The sequence below is a fragment of the Sus scrofa genome, chromosome 9, assembly GCF_000003025.6.
Source record: "Sus scrofa isolate TJ Tabasco breed Duroc chromosome 9, Sscrofa11.1, whole genome shotgun sequence".
In the NCBI taxonomy this organism is placed as follows: domain Eukaryota; kingdom Metazoa; phylum Chordata; class Mammalia; order Artiodactyla; family Suidae; genus Sus; species Sus scrofa.
The window spans coordinates 74,814,783-74,838,056 of NC_010451.4; the positions used below are offsets into that span (position 1 = coordinate 74,814,783).

General features: G+C 36.2%; 1 protein-coding gene across 14 annotated transcripts in view; it reads left to right on the plus strand.

Annotated features, from left to right (window-relative positions):
* The window catches only part of PPP1R9A (protein phosphatase 1 regulatory subunit 9A), a 308,766-nt gene that overhangs the window by 179,498 nt on the left and 105,994 nt on the right, over positions 1–23,274 (plus strand). For all 14 annotated transcript variants that reach the window (XM_021063370.1, XM_021063379.1, XM_021063374.1 and 11 more), the window contains exon 5: positions 9,213–9,317. In XM_021063370.1, coding sequence (XP_020919029.1) covers positions 9,213–9,317 — 105 coding nt within the window. The remainder of the gene's footprint in view (positions 1–9,212; positions 9,318–23,274) is intronic.

Below are 23,274 nucleotides of genomic sequence, written 5' to 3' on the forward strand. Positions count from 1 at the left end.
AATGAGATCCATGTCCCTCTCCTTGTAGGTTCTTTTTTTGGGGGATGTGTTTCTGTGTGTGTGTGTGTGTGTGTGTGTGTGAGAGAGAGAGAGAGAGAGAGAGAGAGAGCGAGAGAGAGAAAGAGAGAGAGAGCAAACCAGCAGGAGAGAGACTTTACAGGTTCTCCTGTATAGATCCTCCTATTTTTTCATCCTATATTGTAAGAATGCTTCACTTCCAAGCTGAGCTTCTTGAACTCATTTCTGTATTCAGCCAATGAACTGATTTTTAAAATGATTCTGTATAAATTGCTCCCAAATTCACACACATCCCAATCTTTGTGCATCTAGAACCTATTCATTTATTTCCTTTATATCTTACTTCTGTCTCATATTCAACATAAAATAAATTTAATTCTTTTCCTTATTTTATCTTTCTTTCCTTTGATCTGAACAACCTGTGTTTTCTGTGTTTATTCTGTGCTTCATCACTTTAGATGTAAACTTTCTAATCATCTTTTATTCTTTCATTTATTTTACCTACAAAATATTTTATTATATTGTGTATTTCTTTCTCTGGAGTGTCTCTCAGATTCTTCTTTTGTGTTTACTCTCTGGGCCTGGTCTTCCTCTTAATCCTTATTTCTGTGGGTTTCTTTCAGCCATTCTTTTCCTGTTCATCCTTTTCCTGATCCCAAGATTATTCTTCTACAATTGCCACTTTATGATACCCTTCTAAACAACAGCATATGATTGCTCTCCATTTTTTACCAGTCATAACCCAGGGTCTTGTTGGCATTGAATATCAATGTTATTTCTTAACAACATATTCAATTCTCTGCTTTAATCACAAAGATTACATTATTATTATTATTATTATTATTATTATTATTATTTTATAATTTATTTTTTTTCCCCACTGTACAGCAAGGGGATCAAGTTATCCTTACATGTTTACATTTTTCCCCCACCCTTTGTTCTGTTGCAATATGAGTATCTAGACATAGTTCTCAATGCTACTCAGCAGGATCTCCTTGTAAATCTATTCCAGGTTGTGTCTGATAAGCCCAAGTTCCCGATCCCTCCCACTCCCTTCCTCTCCCATCAGGCAGCCACAAGTCTATTTTCCAAGTCCATGATTTTCTTTTCTGTGGAGATGTTCATTTGTGCTGGATATTATATTCCAGTTATAAGAGATATCATATGGTATTTGTCTTTGTCTTTCTGACTCATTTTACTCAGTATGAGATTCTCTATTTCCATCCATGTTGCTGCAAATGGCATTATGTCATTCTTTTTTATGGCTGAGTAGTATTCCATTGTGTATATATACCACAAAAGATTACATTATTGTCTATACTAGTTTCCTTCCACAATCTCCTGGCACATCTGAGTCAAAACAATAATTACTAAAACTGCAATACATTAAGGCTACATGATATGTCAATTACTGTGCTAATCCTCATATGTATTTTTGCTTATCTTTGCAACCAGCATATAATGGTAGTTATAGTAGACCTTCTCTATCTAAACTAAGGATTCATTGTTTCAGGAATTCATAGTTGAAGAAAAAAAGTTTTATAGAAAATGGGATTAAGAAAACTGTGATCTGAGGTAAATGATAAAAAAACATCTAAATAAACTTTTGCTAAAATTAAAACAATCAAAATGCATTGTACAGTTCCACCAACAGTGCAATAGGGTTCCTTTTTCTGCACACCCTCTCCAGCATTTATTGTTTGTAGACTTTTTGATGATGGCCATTCTGGCTGGTGTAAGGTAGTACCTCATAGTGGTTTTGATTTGCATTTCTCTAATAATGATTGATGTTGAACATCTTTTCGTGTGTTTTTTGGCCATCTGTATGTCTTCTTTGGAGAATTGTCTGTTTAGATCTTCGGCCCATTTTTTGATAAGGTGTTTGTTTTCTGGTATTGAGCTGCAGAAGGTGTTTATAAATTTTGGAGATTAATCCCTTGTCAGCTGCTTCATTTGCAAAGCTTTTCTCCCATTCTGTGGGTTGTCTTTTTGTTTTGTTTAGGGTTTCCTTGCTGTGCAGAAACTTTTAAGTTTAAGTAGGTCTCATTTGTTTATTTTTGTTTTTATTGTCATTACTCTAAGAGGTGGATCTGAGAAGATGTTGCTGTCATTTATGTCAGAGAGTGTTTAGCCTGTGTTTCCCTCTAAGAATTGTATAGTGTCTGGTCTTATATCTAGGTCTTTAATCTATTTTTAGTTTATTTTTGTGTATGGTGTTAGGGAGTGTTCCAATTAGATTCTTTTACATGTGGAATGCATTTTAAATGGCATCCCTCCCTCAACCCCCAATCCATCATCTTTTTTTCCCAAGTACTCATTGCTTTTCCAGTTTTGTAAATTGTGTTGTTTACTATCAAGTCTGGGATGATGTAGCTCAAGCCATTTGTCTTCCTTATTCTTAACATTCACCATGCTTGCAGGATGAGAAACTAGGTCTGGGTTTACTTTACCTCAGATTTCTTTCTTTCTTTCCAGGGCTCCTTTGCAGAAACTTTGACTCACAGTCTGCTATCTACTTTCTACTTCTTTTCTTTTTCTATCGTTCAGTAATTTTTTTGTGTGTTTCTCTACACTACACAAATTTAACAGGATTCCTAAAACAACATATAGATGAGGAAATAGCAATGGAGATTTTTAGTAGATTATCAGGAAGTGAAAGCTTTGGAATTGAAATTTAGATCTGAGCAATTCCAAGGTTTAGATTCTTTTCTTACTACCACATTTCCTTTCATCCTTGTCACCCTATCCAGAATTATATTTTTCTCAGCATTTGATTACCTTCTACTTCAAGGCTAAGCTTAGTGTTCAGTTCTTCACCGAAATCATTTAAGTGGCATTAGTTGAGCCCATCTGAACTACTGGCCTCTGTACTCTTGAATGTAATAGACTGTAGCACATGCATGTGTGTTTGTTTGTCATCATGTTTTGTGTACTGAGTGCATATCCTTGAGTTCATTGTTCTATATCTACCTATCTCTCTATCATCTACCTATCTACATGTATACCTGAATCACTTTACTGTACACTTGAAACTACAACAGTATTGTAAATCACTATTCTGTTTTAAAAATCCAAAAAAAATTTAAAAAGGAATGTCAAACAATATCTGGTAACAGTAGGTGGAAGTATAAAATGTATGATATAGGAAAGGTTCAAGAATTTGAAAAATTACTAGGCTTGGATAAGTGGATAACTCCTCAAAGAAAAGAGCTGGATTTCCAAGAGAGGATTTTTGAGAAGGTGGAAAAGAGACTTATGGGATTTTTTTGTGTGTGTGTAAAGATTTTTTTGTAAAAGAAGGCAGAGATGTGAACAGTCTTTTCAGGGTATGGCTTGTCATAGAGCTCTTAGTTATGTGAGGATGTTGTTGGATAAAAATGAAAAATATTGAGATGATATTAGGGACTGATAATTTGATATTTGGTTAGATAAATAAATGAAGACACAATATTGATGAAATAGAAGGCTCAAAATTGTTAAGATGTCAGATATCCTTATATTGATCTATAGTTTCAAAAAAAATCCAATCAAAATTCCAAGAGGCTTCTTCTTCTCCTCCTTCCTCTTGCATCCTCCTCCCTCTCCTCCTCCCTCTCCTTCTCCCCCTCCTCCTTCTCCCCCTCCCCTGCCCTTCCTCCTCCCCCCTCCTCCTTCTCTTTGTTCCTCTTCTTTTTTTTTTCCTGATAGAAATTGATCAGTTGGTTCCAAAATGCATAGGAAATGCAAAGGGCCTAGAATAAAAATTCTGAAAAAGAATAAAATTAGAAGACTAATCTTGCCTAATTTTTTCAAGACTTAAATACAAAACAGCTGTAACCAAGGCCATGTGACATTGGTATAAAAAATTAGAAATATAGATCAGTAAAGTAGAATAGAAAGTAAGGAGTAGATTGAGACAGATATAGTTAGTTGATTTTCAATAAAAGTGCCATGAAAATTCAGTGGTAAAATGTACAGTCTTTTCAACAAATAATACCAAGAGAATTAGACATCCATATGGAAAAACAAAAAATTGAACCACAGACTTTACAACACACCATATACAAATTCACTCAAAATAGTTGTAGATCTATACATGAGTTCACACCATGAAATCTCTAAGAATACACCGGTGAACATTTTTGTATCTTACTATTAAGTGAAGATTTTTAAGAACAGACTCAAAGCATGGACTATCAAAGAAAAAATTAATAAACTGAGCTTTGTTAAAATTAAAACTTGTTTTTTGAGCTATGCACCTATGAAATGATGAGGGAAGCTATAGACAAGAAGAAGGCATTGGTTAAATATTCATGTGAGGACTTCTGTCAAGAATGTGAAGAACACTTAAAACTCAGTAACAAAAAGAACCACAACCCAGTTTTAAAAATACAGCTAAAATATTTGAACAGCCATTTCAAAGAGGAAAATATATGAATGGCCAGTAGCATACAAAACTATGTTCAATTATCATTAGTCATTAGAGAATATAAATTAAAACCGTAGCAAGCTACCACACCTGCTAGAATGGCTAAAGATAAGAATGCTGACAATATAAAATGTTAGCAAGGATGTGGAAAAAATGGAACAGTCATACATGGTTTTATGGGAATATAAAATTTTTTTTGGCCATGCTCATGGAATGTCAGTGTTTCTAGGCCTGGAATCAAACTTGTGCCACAGCAGTGACCTGGGCTGCTGCAATAACAATGCCAGATCCTTAAATCGCTGCAATGCAAGGGAACTCCAAAATTTTGCAGCCACTTAGGAAAACAGTGTGGCAGTTCTGTTAAACATATACTTAACCTTTCAAGCTAGAAATTCTACTCATTGGTATTTTCTAAGAGAAATGAAAAAGTATGCCTACATGAAGACTTGTATGTATGAATGGCAATTTTATTCATAATAGATAAAATTGGGCAACAACTCACATGTCTATCCTGCACTTTACTCCATATCTTCTGAATGAGAATTTTGGAGGAAGTGCAACTTGAATGATTTTTAATTTTCAAAATTGTTCCTTTATTCATTACATTTAGGCAGTTTGGGAACTAGTACCCTAGACTGTCCCAACCAGCATGGTATGCCCACTACTAGCTCATATTGTATTTTTATGCAAATTTGAAAAGTGTACTTCTCCCCTCCTCCCTCCACTTTAGGTACTAATCTACTTTCTGTCTGTAGAGATTTGTTTCTTCTGAACCTTTCATATAATTGGAATCATACAACATGTGATCTTTTGTGACTATTTTCACTAGTATAATATTTCCAGGGTTCATCCATGTTGTAGCACCTATCACTTTTCATTTCATTTTATTTCCAAGTAATATTACATTGAATGACTATGCCACATTTTGTTTATTCTGGCACCAGTTGATGGATATTTGGATTGTTTTTACTTTTTGGCTATTATGACCAAATAATTGCTTTGAACATATATGTACAAATTTTGTGTGGATAGTGTTTTCATTTCTTATAGGTATACATTTAGGAATGGAATTTCTTTTCTTTTTCTTTCTTTTTTTTTTTTTTTTTTTTGTCTTTTTTGCTATTTCTTGGGCCGCTCCCACGGCATATGGAGGTTCCCAGGCTAGGGGTTGAATCGGAGCTGTAGCCTCCGGCCTACGCCAGAGCCACAGCAACTCGGGATCCGAGCCGCATCTGTAACCTACACCACAGCTCACGGCAACGCCGGATCGTTAACCCACTGAGCAAGGGCAGGGACCGAACCCGCAACCTCATGGTTCCTAGTTGATTCGTTAACCACTGCGCCACGACGGGAACTCCCAGGAATGGAATTTCTAAGTCAGATGTTACTCTATGTTTAACCTTTGGAGAACTGAGTAACTGTTGAATATTTTCCAAAGCAGCTGCACCATTTTATATTGCCACATGCATATGTGGGTTACAGTTGCTCCACATCTCATGAAAACTTGTTATTATACGCCTTTTTAAAAAATTGAGTATAGCTGATTTACAATATTATATTAGTTTCGGGTGTACAATATAGTGATTCAATACTCTTAGATTAGACTCCATTTGAAGTTATTATCTACCTTTTGATTATAACCATCATAGTAGGTGTGAGGAATTATGTTATTTTAGTTTTGATATATATTCCCCTGGTGACTAATGTAGTTGAGCACTTTTTTCATATGTTTATTTCCCTTTTGTGTATCTTCTTTGGAAAAATAGCATTTCAGATTCTTAGCTTTTTTTTAAAAATAATCGACATATAACATATTAGTTTCAGGTGTACCACATAATTATTCAGTACTTGTATACATTGTGAAATGATCACCATGCTGTCTAGTTAATATCCTTCACCAGATGTAGTAAAAAATTAAAATAAAAAAAAAGTTTTCTTCTGCTGAGGACTTGCAAGATCTACTCTCTTGGCAATTTTCAAATATGTAATACAATATTATTAACTCTAGTCACCATGCTCTACATTACATCTCCATGACTTACTGATTTTATAGCTGGCAGTTTGACCCTGTTCACCCATTCTGCCCATCCCCCATGCCCTTCTCTCTGGCAATCACCAGTCTGTTCTTTGTATCTATGAGCTGATGGGTTTTTTTTTGGTTTTGTTTTGTTTGTTTTTCAGATTCCACATTTAAATGAGATCATATGAAATTTGTCTTTCTCTGACTTATTTTTAAATTGGTTTGTTTGTCTTGTTATTATTGGCTTGTAACTATTCTTTATAATATTCTAGATACCGGCCCTGTAAGTGATATGTGATATATAAAAATTTTCTTCCAATCTATGAGTTACTGAAAATTAACTAAAGCAATGATGATACTATGCATCTATTAGAATGGCCAAAATCCAAAATACTGTCACCATGAAATGCTGATGAGAATGTGAAGTAAAAGAAGCTCTCATTCATAGTTGTGTGCTGTTATTATATCAAACATTGTACAAATTGCAAATGGCTTCTTCACTGTCTCATGATTTCAGTCTCTCCCTTCACTGTCCTTCTCATCCTTCACCCTAATGGAGGAACATAATAGCAGCTTTCAAATATATGAAGGGCTATCATAGAAAAAAGGATTTGATTCATTCTATGCAACTCTAGTAGTAGAAGAACTACACGCTTTTCTTCTAAATTATATTATAAATAAGTCCTTCAAAAATAAGTGTTTCATCAAAATGCAGCATCTTTTTGGCTCCAGATAATATAAACCAAAGTAGATAAAAATCACTTCTTTAAATCTTCCTCAATTTGCTATATACACTCAAGTTTTGATCTTCATCATGTTTTTTCATATTCTAAAATAGGCTGATACTTTTAGACTAAACTACTATTCTTTCTCTTGAAAAACAGAAATTCATCCAAATTACCTCACCTACACAATTTTATTTTTTCTTTCACTATTTCTGGCATAGTATTAATTATTCATTTTAAATTTAACTTTAGTCTATTTGACTAACTTCTAGTAACAACTCTCACTGGTAGATAGGAACTTGATTAATAATTGCCTGTCATACACAAGCAGTTTAGGAGACTAGCAAATATCATTTTCTGCAGCCACGTGTATTATTTTTACATCTTCTTAAAATGCAAGGATAAACACCTTCATTAACACTATGCAAAGTTACAGTAACTTTGTAGCATTTTAACATAGCCAAGTTGTGTTTATTAAAAGCTATACTTTATGACCAAGGTTTTGGAGATACCTGAGACGCAGAAATCACATTTTAAGCTGACACTCCATAAAACACAATTGCTATTAATAAAACAGTTTGTCAAAATTATGATTCAATTTAGTTGAACAGGATTTTTTATTTTTTATGCTTTTTAAACTTTATGTAAGGATACTGATAATTTATCTGATCAGTATTTGTATCAGAACTTTAGGAAGTTCAGATTAACCAGCCTCTTCCTGAAAATACCCACAACTTTACAAAATCATGGAGAAAACATAGATAGGTATTTTAAACCAAAATTACTAAATTAGTCTTATTTATTCAAAGAGTCACTTTTATTGCATGAACTTGGGATCTTATATGAAAATATTTCTGAGCTTCTAGCAGAGACTCCTCTGTTGGCAGGATTTTTTTTTTAATGTCTAGTATATTTAAACTCTCATTAAATACTGGAATATAAGATTCATCAGAGTACTTATTATTCTCTATGAACCAATTATATCATTGCTCCTTTAATTTCAGAGGCTTTATAATTTAATTTATTAATACCCTTCTAAGTTCAGAACATTTTTCATTTTCACACAGTGAGAAATCATGGCTTCTTTTAATGACAGGAGCACAGAAATTTGCAGCTTCAGTTCTGCAACCTCAGAAACAGGTTAGGTAATCAAAAAAACACAAAAACTCACTGATCAAGATTTCAAAGGGCTTTTTCCTTTCTCATGTTCATGAAATTTTTTAATGAAATAGTTTGAGCTCACAAATAGACAAAGAAATTAAAGGATAGCAACTTAAATATTGCAGTGCTGAGATTTGATAAAGTTGGATATTGGGTACATGAGTGTTTATTTTCTCTTTTCCCTCTGCATTTCTCCATGATTGAAATCATTTTGAGGAATAAAAAAATGGCACATATAAAACATGTTTATAGATTTAAAGGCATTATATGATAAATAACAATACTACTATATGTAACTCCTAGACATAAATAAATAAATATACAAACATGTATACGTACAGCTATGTACATTATGTGCATGTGTATATATGTGTATATATATATGTGTGTGTGCCTATGTGTGTGTGTGTATACACTTGTGAGCATTACACATACACTTATAAGCATTACGTAATTCAAGTATACAAGTTAAATAGGAAGGATTACTTGCAATTCCTGGTGATATTTTTCCCTGGGGAGGAGAGGTGAGATGAAGGATGAGGTATGAGGCCCAAAGGATATATCCCCTGGATCTGTTATGTTTTATGTAATTTATTAAAGGGCTAACAAATTTTAAATATGTCATACATTAGCAGTTACCAATTCATTGTGATAGGAATATGGATGTTGGGTAAACTGAATCTCCACACTCAGTATTGCTTATTTCTGTTTTTCAAAATAACTTTTTAAAAACATTAAGCATTTGACTAAGACCTGGAGGTTGGAGACAAATTTTGGGTCAATAAGAGTATCTTAAAAAATAAAATATTTTGTCTACTTCTTTATTGGGAAGAGATAATATATTATTAGAAAAACTAATTTTTTCTCCCTCTTCCCAAAGAATACAGGTCAATGACCAGATTGTGGAAGTAGATGGAATCAGCTTGGTGGGTGTCACACAGAATTTTGCTGCAACGGTTCTCAGAAACACCAAGGGCAATGTGAGGTATGTGGCTTCAGATATGTACAATCTGGTTACTTGATATTTTGTTGAATTTTAGTTTTCTTTATATGTACCTATAAATATATGTAATTAAAGGAAGAATTTCCTCTAAATACACAAAACCTGCCTTTAGTTTAAAATTTTTCCTTTTTTATTATAATTACTTCATGTAAATGTAATTGAAAACACATGGTAGTATTGCAGAAAGACATGACGATATGAAATGTACAGTGTGAATCAGTATGGTTAATTACTGGGCTCTTTTATTGTGCCTTATTGCTGACATAGCAAGAATTTCTAGGAAGATAGAATTTCTCAATAAATATGAATTTATGCTCCAACTCCTTTCAATAAAACCAGTTATACAGTAAATTGAAATGATTATACATATATCCAGTGATAAATGTTATTTAGATAAGCAGGCTGAATGATTTAAGATTAATAAATGCTTTTTAAATCTCTATTGCTTTAAAGAATCAGGCAGGAATAATCTTTAAGTTATAATAGTAAGCTATAACTTTTCAACTTAATAGGACATTATTTTGGACTTTGAAATTTATATCCAATCCTGGGGTTCTGAAATTTGTAGCTTGCAAAAAAAAAAAAAAAGTAAGAAAGTAGTTTTGAACCAACTAAGGCCAAGGTTTGAAATCTGTTTTACTTGATCATAGGGTACTTATTTTTTAATGTAGTATTGCTTATGCCTTATGCTTTTCCATAAGTCCTATGAAGGGGACATTATTTACTGTGTGTAATTATGAAAGTGTTTTAATGTTATCATCATCAAAATGAAACTGCCAAATATTCTGAAAATATTGATGAGTTAATATTGCTATAAAGAGAGTAACAAGATTTTATTACAGCATATTTTATGTTGCACAGGCATGAATTTCGGTATTGTAATTTAGCTTTTTCAGTTGGAAAACAGTCTTTAATGCTGAAGGGAATGTTTAAGGAATAAAACCTAAATGACCACTGTGGGTAGTATGACTTCTGTGAGTACTGTGTTAATTCTTCAAGAATACCGATCATCCTGAGAAAAGTATTTTAAGGTAATAGGAAAGAGTACAGGGAAAACAGTCTAATGCTCTTTCAGAGCTGCATGGGTGGGCCCCTCAGTAAATGTGATTGTCTCTACAGAGTTGCTATTTGTTCATGAGACACCACTTTTTTGAATCAGTATAGAACTTTATTTTGAAGCTGCTCCATACGCTTCAAAGTAAATCTTAAAATGAGGTAAGATATACACTCAACTTATAAGAACATTTTTCAGTTGGAGAAAAGTTCCTTGTTTCATGAACTCATAATTTTGTGCTATTATCATGTCAAGCCTTGTGCAGATGGTGAATGGCTTCTTAACTGTCTCATGATTACAGTCTTTTCCTTTAATCCACCCTTCTCATCCATAGCCCTAATGGGGGGACGTAACTGCAGTTTTTAAATATATAAAAGGCTATCATGGAAAAAGGAATCAATTCATTCTGTGTAACTCTAGTAGTAAAATTAAGGCTTGTGGGTAGAAATAGTAATTCTGCATCCATTACGTCCCTCTCTTCTTTTAGAAACATTCAGTGGCCATCCATTCTGTGCAGAATCTAAGTTCTTATCCTGGTATTAAAAATCTTTCATCACCCAGTCTTATCACTTACCTCTCCCTGTATTCATGCTCAAGTAGAGTCTTACTAGTGTAGTCATCATCCTCCAAACATAACTTGTCAGTTAGTTTTTGTGCCTTTCTCTCTTCCATTCTTTTTGTTTAAAATCCCTATTCTGGGAGTTCCCATTGTGGCGCAGTGGTTAACGAATCCGACTAGGAACCATGAGGTTGCGGGTTCGGTCCCTGCCCTTGCTCAGTGGGTTAATGATCCAGCGTTGCCATGAGCTGTGGTGTAGGTTGCAGACGCGGCTCGGATCCCGCGTTGCTGTGGCTCTGGCGTAGGCCGGTGGCTGCAGCTCCGATTGGACCCCTAGCCTGGGAACCTCCATATGCCGCGGGAGCGGCCCAAGAAATGGCAAAAAGACAAAAAAAATAAAAATAAAAAAAAATAAAATAAAATCCCTATTCTGGTTAGAACCTACTTACCTTGAATATATTTTAACTACTTTGCCCTCCAAGAAGTCCTCCTTGACCTCCCTACCCCCTATTTTTCTCTTCTTCCTGATTATACTCATCATTCATACCAGTTTTTTTGACCTTGACATTATAGAACATTCCACTTTAATTTTGTAAAAAATTTTGTAATTTTTTTTTTTTTTTTTTTTTTTGGCTGCACTTGCAGCATATGGAAGTTCCCAGGCCAGGGATGAAATCCAAGCCACAGATGTGACCTATACTGCCAGTGGCAACATCATATCCTTGACCCACTGTACCACAGCGGAAACTCTCAAAGGCATACCTTTTATTTCCTCATTCACTTTGCAGAAATCTTGATATCAGAATGGTACCTTTAGCTTACTTAGTTCCCTCAAATTATTTAACCCTGGGTCTTGATTGAAATTATATAACCCAGGATCTTAATTGAAAAAGTCTTTTCTCATTCTTAATTATTAAAATGAACATTTAAATCCTCTGAATATATTTTAGGTGGTGGTTCTTCATAAGGTGTTAATACAAAAACAGGAGCCAAAAACTAGATCTTTTTTTTTTTTTTAATTTTTAATTTTTTTTGCTTTTTAGGGCCATACCCGCGGGCATGTGGAAGTTCCTAGACTAGGGGGAAAATCAGAGCTACAGCTGCTGGTATACACCACAGCCACTGCAGCAAAGGATCTGAGCCATGTCTGCAAACCACACCACGGCTCACGACAATGCCAGATCCTTAACCTACTGAGTGAGGCCAAGGATCAAACCCACAACCTCATGGTTCCTAGTCGGATTCCTTTCTGCTGCACCACAACATGAACTCCTAGATCTGTATTTTTAATGAATTGTTTTAAACTGAGGGTTTAAAATACGTATGGTTCTATACTTTTTATTTATTGGTGACCTTGCTATCTATCACATTTGATGAGTACTAAAATTTATTTTTTAAAAGGTGTATCTGAAAAAAAGTCACTAAATTTATTTTGAATTTTTCTAGCTACTAAGCATAAATCTAGAAAGAATATATGAAGCTCCTGGCTTTGTTAAAGAGCTAGGAAGGGGAAAGATAAGAAACTAGTAGTGATAAGGAAATCTAAACTGAGATTTGGATGGTGATTATATTTTAATTATTGGAAATCAGTTTTTTTATGTTTAAATGGTGCCTTCTTTCATTTTTTCAAAACTTTTTTTTAATTTCACAAATACATTATTTTGTTTTCTACTGTACAGCATGGTTAGCCAATTACACATACATGTATACATTCTTTTTTCTCACATAATCATGCTCCATCATAAGTGACTAGACATAGTTCCCAGTGCTACACAGCAGGATCTCATTGCTAATCCATTCCAAGGGCCATAGTCTGCATCTGTTAACCCCAAGCTCCCATCCATCCCACTCCCTCCCCCTCCCACTTGGCAACCACAAGTCTGTTCTCCATGAACATGGTTTTCTTTTCTGTGGAAAGGTTCATTCGTCCACATATTAGATTCCAGATAGAAGTGATATATGGTATTTGTCTTTCTCTTTCGGACTTACTTCACTTAGTATGAGAGTCTCTAGTTCCATCCATGTTGCTGAAAATGGCATTATTTTGTCTTTTTTATGGCTGAGTAGTATCCCATTGTGTATATATAGCACTTTTTTTTTTTTTTTTTTTTTTTTTTGTCTTTTGTCTTTTGTCTTTTGTTGTTGTTGCTATTTCTTGGGCCGCTCCCGCGGCATATGGAGGTTCCCAGGCCAGGGGTTGAATTGGAGCTGTAGCCACCGGCCTACGCCAGAGCCATAGCAACACGGGATCCAAGCCGCGTCTGCAACCTACACCACAGCTCACGGCAACGCTGGATCATTAACCCACTGAGCAAGGGTAGGGACCAACCCGCAACCTCATGGTTCCTAGTCGGATTCGTTAACCACTGCGCCACGACGGGAAGTCCTATGTAGCACTTCTTAATCCAGTCGTCTGTTGATGGTTGTTTCCATGCCTTGGCTATTGTGAATAGAGCTGTAATGAACACGCAGGTGCATATGTCTTTTTTAAGGAAAGTTTTGTCCAGGTATATGCCCAAGAGTAGGATTGCTGGGTCATATGGTAGTTCTATGTATAGATTTCTAAGGTACCTCCATACTGTTCTCCACAGTGGGGTTGTACCAATTTACATTCCCACCAACAGTGCAGGAGCGTTCCCTTTTCTCCACACCCTCCCCAGTGTTTGTTATTTGTGGACTTATTAATGATGGCCATTCTGACCGGTGTGAGATGGTATCGCATGGTAGTTTTGATTTGCATTTCTCTAATAATCAAAGATGTTGAGCCTTTTTTCATGTGCTTGTTGGCCATCTGTACATCTTCCTTGGAGAAATGTCTATTCAGGTCTTTTGCCCATTTTTTCAGCTAGGTTGTTGGCTTTTTTGCTGTTGAGTTACTTAGGTTGCTTATATATTCTAGAGGTTAAACCCTTGTCCACTGCATCACTTGAAGCTATTTTCTCCCATTCTGTCAGCTGCCTTTTTGTTTTCTTTTTGGGTTCCTTTGCTGTGCAAAAGCCTGTCAGTTTGATTCGGTCCTGTTGGTTTATTTTTGCTTTTATTTCTGTTGCTTTGGGAGACTGACCTGAGAAAACATTTCATAAGGTTGATGTCAGAGAATGTTTTGTCTATGTTTTCTTCCAGGAGTTTGATGGTGTCTTGTCTTATATTTAAGTCTTTCAGCCATTTTGAGTTTATTTTCATGCATGGTGTGAGGGTGTGTTCTAGTTTCATGGATTTGCGTGCAGCTGTCCAGGTTTCCCAGCAATACATGCTGAAAAGACTGTCTTTTCCCCATTTTATGTTCTCGCCTCCTTTGTCAAAGATTAACTGACCATAGGTGTCTGGGTTTATTTCTGGGTTCTCTATTCTGTTCCATTGGTCGGTCGGTCTGTTTTGGTACCAGGACCACACTGTCTTGATGACTGTGGCTTTGTAATATTGCCTGAAGTCTGGCAGAATTATGCCTCCTGCTTGGTTTTTGTTCCTCAGGATTGCTTTGGCAATTCTGGGTCTTTTGTGGTTCCACAGAAATTTTTGGATTGTTTGTTCTAGTTCTGTGAAAAATGTCATGGGTGATTTGATAGGGATTGCACTGAATCTGTGGATTGCTTTGGGTAGTATGGCCATTTTTACAATATTAAATTTTCCAACCCAGGAGCATGGAGTATCATTCCATTTCTTTACATCTTCTTTAATTTCTTTGATTAATGTTTTATGGTTCTCAGCATATAAGTCCTTTACCTCCTAGGTCAGGTGTATTTTCAGGTATTTGCTTTTGTGGGGTGCGATTTTAATAGGTATTATATTTTTGTATTCCTTTTCTAATATTTCATTGTTGGTGTACAGAAATGCGTCCGATTTCTGAATGTTAGTCTTACATCCTGCTACTCTGCTGAATTTGTTGATCAGTTCAGTTAGTTTTTTTGGTTGAGTCCTTAGGCTTTTCTATATATAGTATCATGTCGTCTGCATACAGAGACAGTTTTGCCTCTTCTCTTCCTATTTGGATGCCTTTTATTTCTTTTGTTTGTCTGATTGCTGTGGCTAGGACTTCCAGTGCTATGTTGAACAACGGTGGTGAGAGTGGACATACTTGTCTCGCTCCAGATTTTAGTGGGAAGGCTTTCGGCTTTTCTCCATTGAGTATTATATTTGCTGTGGGTTTGTCATGAAAGACTTTGATTATGTTAAGGTGTGTTCCCTCTATACCCACTTTGGTAAGAGTTTTGATCATGAATGGACGTTGGACTTTGTCAGATGCTTTTTCTACATAAACTGAGATGATCATGTGGTTTTTGACTTCTTTTGTGAATGTGGTGTATGACGTTGACTGATTTGCGTATGTTGAACCGTCCTTGTGCACCTGGGATGAATCCCACCTGGTCGCGGTGTATGATCTTTTTGATGTGTTGTTAGATTCAGATGGCTAAGATTTTGTTGAGAATTTCTGCATCTATATTCATCAAAGATATTGGCCGATAGTTTTCTTTTTTGGTGGTCTCTTTGTCTGGTTTTGGAATGAGGGTGATGGTGGCCTCATAGAATGTCTTTGAGAGTGTTCCTTCTTCTTCAACCTTTTGAAAAAGTTTAAGGAGGATGGGTATCAGTTCCTCTCTGTTTGTTTGGTAGAATTCGCCTGTGAAGCCATCTGGTCCTGGACTTTTATTTGTAGGGAGTGTTTTTATGACATATTCAATTTCATTTCTAGTGATCGGTCTGTTCAGCTGATCTGCTGCTTCTTGATTCACAATGGCAAGCTGTTAGTTTCTAGAAAGTTGTCCATTTCTTCTAGGTTGTCAAATTTGTACGCATACAGTTGTGTATCATATTCTGTCATGGTTTTTTGCATTTCTGTAATATCTGTAACATTTGTTTAAATGTTTTTCATTTCTGATGTTGTTTATTTGGGTTTGTTCTCTCCTCTTCTTGGGGAGTCTAGCCAGAGGTTTGTCAATTTTGTTTACCTTTTCAAAGAACCAGGTCTTGGTTTTATTGATTTTTTTTTGTATAATTTTTAATCTCTATTTTTGTTATAATTAATTTACAATTTTTATCTATTTCTGCTGTACAGCAAAGTGACCCAGTCATATGTATATATAATTCCTTTTCTCACATTTTTCTATATCATTTTCCATCAGAAGTGATCAGATATAGTTCCCTGTGATATACAGTAGCGTCTCACTGCTTATCCATTCCAAATGCAATAGTTTGCATCTACTAACGCTAACCTCCCAGTCCATCCAACTCCCTCCCCCTCCCTCTTGGCAACCACATGTCTGTTCTCCATGTCCATGAGTTTCTTTCTTCTGGAGATCTGTTTTTTAATTTATTTCCAGGAAATGTATGTGAAATTGGTGTCATCATTTGGGTATAAATCAAAATCATGCAATGGACGTCTGTGACTTCAAAGTCACAGAGACATCATTTTTTATCTGACCTTTTATTTTGATCTATTTTATCAAACTTTGAATTGTTACACCTGAAGGTTTTGAACTAATAATATTGATGAAAACCTCATTGATGTGCCATTTTTGACCCCAGAGAAATTATAAGACAAATAGTTTAATATGATAACTTCTAAGGGAGTATATGTTCTTCAATTCCATATCATTTATGTGAATCAAAGCATATTAAGTCACTGTGAAGAAGTGTTTCAGCTCAAACCAAGCAATATTTCTATAGAATTGGAAACCCAGGCCTGGCTCAAAGCATTGGAAAACCGTATTATTTCCTTACTTTCACTGATAGCTCTTAAAACTATGTAATCCCTGTGAGTACTATGCTAATTATGTTATTTACTTTAGTTAATTGATTAGGGGAAGGACTTATAGGACTTGATTTATACTCTGATATGATACAACACAATAGCAGGTGAAAGATAAAGATAAAGATGTTGGTGTCTCACTGTCTGACTGACTTCATTCAGCATGATAATTTCTAGGTCCATCCATGTTGCTAAAAATGTCGGCATTTCGTTCCGTTTAATGGCTGAGTAATATTCCATTGTGTTTAAGTGCCACACCTTCTTTATCCACTCCTCTGTCAATGGACATTTAGGTTGTTTCCATGTTCTTGGCTATTGCAAATAGTGCTGAAATGAACATCGGAGTACATGTGTCTTTGTGAGTCATGGTTTTCTCTTGCTAGATGCGCAGGAGTGGGATTGCTGGATCAAGTGGTAGTTCTATTTTTAGTTTTCTGAGGAATCTCCATACTGTTTTCCACAGTGTTGCACCAATTTACAATCCCACCAACAGTGTACTAGGGTTCCCTTTTCTCCACACCCTCCCCAGCACTTATTGTTTGTAGACTTTTTGATGATGGCCATCCTGGTTGGTGTAAGGTGGTACCTCATATTGGTTTTGATTTGCATTTCTCTGATGATGAGTGATGTTGAACATCTTTTCGTGTGCCATCTGTATGTCTTCTTTGGAGAATTGTCTGTTTAGATCTTCTGCCCATTTTTTGATGGGTTTGTTTGTTTTTTGGTATTGAGCTGCAGAAGGTATTTATAAATTTTGGAGATTAATCCTTGTCAGTTGCTTCATTTTCAAAGCTTTTCTCCCATTCTGTGGGTTGTCTTTTGTTTTGGTTAGGGATTCCTTTGCTGTGCAGAATTTTCAAGTTTAATTTAATAAATTTGTTTATTTTTGTTTTTACTGTCATTGCTCTAAGAGATGGATCTGAGAAGATGTTGCTGTCATTTATGTTGGAGAGTGTTTAGCCTATGTTTTCCTCTAAGAGTTGTATAGTGTCTGGTCTTGTATCTAGGTCCTTAATCCATTTCGAGTTTATTCTTATGTATGGTGTAAGGGAGTGTTCCAATTTTATTCTTTTGCATGTGGCTGTCCAGTTTTCCCAACACCACTTATTGAACAAGTAGTCTTTTCTCCAATGTATATTCTTGCCTCCTTTGTCATAGATTAGTTGGCTGTAGGTGTGTGGATTTAATTTTGGGCTTTCTATCCAGTTCCACTGATATATATTTCTGTCTTTGTGCCAGTGCCATATGGTTTTGAGGATTGTTGCTTTGTAGTATAATCTGAAGTCTAGGAACCTGATACCTCCAATTCCACTTTTCTTTTTCAGGATGTCTTTGGCTGTTCTGGGTCTTTTGTGCTTCCAAACAACTTTTAAAATATTTTGTTCGAATTCTGTGAAAATGTCCTTGGTAATTTGATATGGATTACATTGAATCTGTAGATTGCCTTGGGTAGTGTAGTCATTTTGATAACATTGACTCTTACAATCCAAGAGCTTGGTATGTTTTTCCTTCTATTGGTGTCATTTTTGATTTCTTTCATCAATGTCTTATAGTTTTCAGAGTACAGGTCTTTTGTCTCTTTAGGTAGGTTTACTTCTAGGCACTTTATTCTTTTGGATGGAATGGTGTATGGGATTGCTTCCCTAATTTATCTTTCTGATCTTTCATTGTCAGTGTATAGAAATGCAGTCAATTTCTGTGTATTAATTTTGTATGCTGCGACTTTGCCAAATTCATGGATAAGCTCTAACAGTTTTCTGATAGTCTTTAGGATTCTCTAGGTATAGTATCATGTCATCTGCTAATAGTGATAGTTTTACTTCTTCCTTTCCAATTTGGATTCCTTTTATTTCTTTTACTTCTCCGATTGCCATGGCTAGGACTTCCAAAACTATGTTGAGTGGTAGTGGTGAGAATGGACATCCTTGTCTTGTTCCTGATCTCAGCAGGAATTCTTTCAGCTTTTCACCAATTGAGATTGATGTTAGCTGTGGGTTTGTCATATATGGCCTTTATTATGTTGAAGTAGGTTCCCTCTGTGCCCACTTTTTGAAGGGTTTTTATCAGAAATGGGTGTGGGATTTTGTCAAAGGTTTTTTCTGTATCTATTGAGAGGATCGTATGGTTTTTATTCTTCAGTTTGTTCATGTGGTGTATCACACTGTTTGATTTGTGGATATTGAAGAATCCCACATCCCTGGGACAAATCCCACTTGATCATGATGTACAATCCTTTTAATGTATTGTTGGATGTTGTTTGCTAGTATTTTGTTGAGGATTTTTGCATCTGTGTTCATCAGAGAAATTGGCCTATAATTTTCTTTTTTGGTGGTATCTTTTGTCTTGTTTTGATATCTGGGTGATGGTGGCCTCATAGAATGAGTTTGGGAGTGTTCCTTCCTCTGCAATTTTTTGGAATAGTTTCATAAGTAGAGGTGTTAGCTCTTCCCTAAATGGTTCATAGGATTCTCCTGTGAAGCCATCCGGTGCTGGACTTTTTTTGTTGGAAGTTTTTAAATAACAGTTTCAATCTTGTACTTGTAATTGGTCCGTTCATCTTTTCTATTTCACCTTGCTTTAGTCTGGGAAGATTGTACTTTCCTAAGAATTTGTTCATTTCTTCTAGCTTTTCCGTTTTATTGGCGTATGGTTGCATGTAGTAGCCTCTTAAGATCCTTTGTATTTCTATGATGTCCATTGTAACTTCCCCTTTTTCATTTCTAATTTTATTGATTGAGAGAAGTCTCTCTTTTTTTCTTGATAAGTCTGGCTAAGGCTTTATCAATTTTGTTGATCTTTTCAAAGAACCAGCTTTTCATTTCATTTATCTTTTCTATGGTTTTCTTCATTTCTATTTCATGGATTTTTGATCTGATCTTTATGATTTTGTTCTTTCTGTTAACTTTAGGTCTTGTCTGTTGTTCTCTTTCTAGCTCCTTTAGATATAAAGGTAGGTTGTTTATTTGAGCTTTTTCTTGTTTCCTGAGGTAGGCTTGTATTGCTATAAACTTTCCTCTTAGAACGGCTTTTGCTGCATCCCATAGGTTTTGGAGAGTCATATCTTTGTTGTCATTCGCTTCTAGGTATTTTTTAATTTCCTCTTTGATTTCCTCAGTGATCCATTGGTTGTTTAGTGGCATGTTGTTTAGTATCCACATGTTTGTGTTTTTTGCAGTTTTTTTTTGTCTTGTTGTTGATTTCCAGTCATATAGCCTTGTGGTCTGAAGAGATGCCTGATGTTATTTCAGTTTTCTTAAAGTTACTGAGACTTGATTTGTAGCCCAGGATGTGATCAATCTTAGAGAATGATCCATGTGCACTTGGGATGAATGTGTATTCTGTTGCTTTTGGATGGAATTCTCCTATGATTATGTATTCAGTTCATCTGGTCTAATGCTTCATTCAGGGCCTGTGTTTCCTTATTGATCTTCTGTCTGGATGATCAGTCCATTGCCATAAGTGGGGTGTTAAAGTCCCCAACTACTATTGTGTTATTGTCAGTTTGTCCTTTTAAGGTTGTTAGCAGTTGCCTCATACATTGTGGTGACCCTATGTTGGGTGTGTAGATATTTACAATTGTTATAGCTTCTTCTTGGGTTGATCCTTTGATCATTAGGTAGTGACCTTCCTTGTCTCTTAAAATATTCTTCCTTTTAAAGTCTATTTTGTCTGATATGGGTATTGCTACTCCAGCTTTCTTTGGATTTCCATTTGCATGGAGTATTTTCTTCCATCCTCTCACTTTCAGTTTGTATGTGTCCCTAGAAATGAAGTGGGTCTCTTGAGGACAGCATATATACAGGTCTTGTTTTTGTATCCATTCAGCCAGCCTGTGTCTTTTGGTTGGGGCGTTTAGTCCATTAACATTTAAGGTAACTATTGATATGTATGTTCTTATTGCCATTGTGTTAGTTGCTTTGGATTTGTTTTTGTTGCTCTTTTTTCTTCCCTTCTTCTCTTGTTCTCTCCTCTTATGGTTTGATGACTATCTTTAGTGTTGTGTTGGAGTTGATTTTTCTTATTTGTTTGTGTATCAATTGTCAATTTTTGGTTTGCGGTTATTCTGAAGTTTTGATGTAAGAGTCTATATATATATATGAGATTGTTTTAAGTTGTTGGTGTCTTAATTGCAAGCACATCTCCATTGTCCTGCATTTTTACCCTCCCCTTCTCACGATTTCTGATTTGTGTGGCATAATTGTGTGTGGATGTTTTTGTATCTTTACTGTAGATGTACCTTTACTGGTGAGCCTTGTCATTTGTGATATTTTTGTTTCTGGTTGTGGCCTTTTCTTTTCTGCCCATAGAAGTTCCTTTAGTATTTGTTGTAAAGCTGGTTGAGTGTTGCTGAATTCTCTTAGCTTTTGCTCATCTGTAAAGCATTTGATTTCTCCTTCAAATCTGAATGAGAGCCTTACTGGGTAAAGTAATCTTGGTTGGAGGAGGTTTTTTCCTTTCCTCCCATTAAGTATATCATGCCACTCCCTTCTGGCCTGCAGAATTTCTGCTGAAAAATCTTCTGATGACCTTATCGGGGTTCCCTTGTATGTTATTTGTTTCTTTTTCCTAGCTGCTTTCAATGTTTTCTCTTTGTCTTTAATTTTGGTCGGTTTAATTAATATGTGTCTTGGGGTGTTTCTCCTTGGGTTTATTTATATGGTACTTGTTGCGCTTCCCGGATTTGAGTGAGTGGTTCCTTTCCCATGTTAGGGACGTTTTCGGCTATTATCTCTTGGAATACTTTTTCTGCCCCCTTCTCTCTTTTCCCCTTCTGGCACCCCTATATAATACAGATGTTGGTGCGTTTAACGTTGTCCCAGAGTTCTTGGAGACTCTCTTCATTTGTTTTCAGTCTTTTACTCTTTTCTGTTCTGCAGCCGTAATTTCCACTAATCTGTACTTCACTTCGCTTATTTGTTCTTCTGCCTCCTGCATTCTGCTGTTGGCTGCTTCTAATGAATTTTTTTTTTTTCAGTTATTGTATTTTGCATCTTTTCTTGTTTAAGTTTTATATCTTGTATCTCTTTGCTCTGTGTTTCCTGTGAATTATCTATCTTTGTCTCTGGTTTATTTCCAATGTTTTTTATTATCTTCAGCATCCACAGTCTAAAGTCTTTTTCCTGGAGGCTGAGAATCTCCTGATCACTTAGCTGTTTTTCTGGCATTTTTTTCTTTCTCCCTCATCTGAGTTATAGTTCTCTGTCTTTTCATTTTTATAGGTTTTTGGTGTGGTGTCCCTTTTATAGATAATGGAGTTGTTGCCTCTCTTAGCTCTGGGGTCTGCCCCCCTTGTGGGTGAGGTTGGTATGGGGTCTTGCTGTAGGCTTCCTGATGGGAGGTACTGATGCCTCCCCACCCATAGGTGGAGGTGATTCCTATCCCTCCAGTGGGTGGGGCTTTGTCTCTGGTTGAGGGGGCTGTGTGCCTGAGGGGACTTTAGGCAGCCTGTTTACTGATGGGCGTGGGTGTGATCCCACCTGGATTGTTATTTGCCCTGGGGCTTCTCAGCACTGACTGATGGGTTGGGCCAGATTTTCCCAAATGGCCACCTCCAGAGAGAAAGTCATGCTGCTGAACATTCCCGAGAGCTCTGCTTCCAATGCCCTTCCCTGACAACAAGCCACATTCACTCCTCTTTTCCCAGGACGTCCTCCAAGAACTCCAGTCAGGTTTGACCCAGATTCCTATGCAGAATTTGCTTTGCCCTGGGACCGAGTGTATGTGAAATTCTGTGTCCACCTTTTAAGAATGGGCTCTCCATTTCCCCCAGTCCCATGGAGCTCCTGCTCACAAGCCCCACTCGCCATCAATACCAGCTGCTCTGGGGACTCTTTCTCTTGAAGCCAGATCCCGAGGCATGGGGACTTGACGTGGGCCTCAGAACATTCACTCCTGTAGGTGAGTCTTTGTGATACAGTTACTTTCCAGTCTCTGATGCTTCCCATCCAGGAGGTATGGGATTGCTTATATTGTGTAATCGCCCCTCCTACCTCTTAATGTGGCCTCCTGTTTGTCTTCTGAAGTAGGATATCTTTTTGAAAATTTCTTGTCCATTTGGTTGAAGATTGCTCAGCATTTGGTTGTAAACTTTGTTGTTTTTAGGAGAGAAGTTGAGCTCCAGTCCCTCTATTCAACCATCTTAATCCTGTCTCCTTTGTTGTATTTTTAGTTAGCCCCTCTATGTGATGTGAATGCAGGCCCAATTTTGAAAATTACTGATCTAGGAGTGGGTTATTCCAAATGTGGCTCATTCCACTGGCATCATCTGGGAGCTGGTTAGAGAAGCATACACTCAGCACCACCTCTGTAGCACTCCTGAATCAGCATCTGCCTTTAACAAGGCCCTTGAGGTGATCTGAGTGTCTGCATATCAAAGCTGAGCAGCCAGGAAATATAATTTAAAGGTGAAATTATGAAATCACTAGAAAAAAATAATACTTAGTAGTTTGAAAGTGGTAAAAATTCTGGTTTGTATGCCTATGTAAAGAGAGTAGGAATCACCAGATATTAACAAACTATTTCAAAGTTAGACACAACTATGTTTCATTTATTTTTGGAACTTGATCTTAGCCTTCTGTGA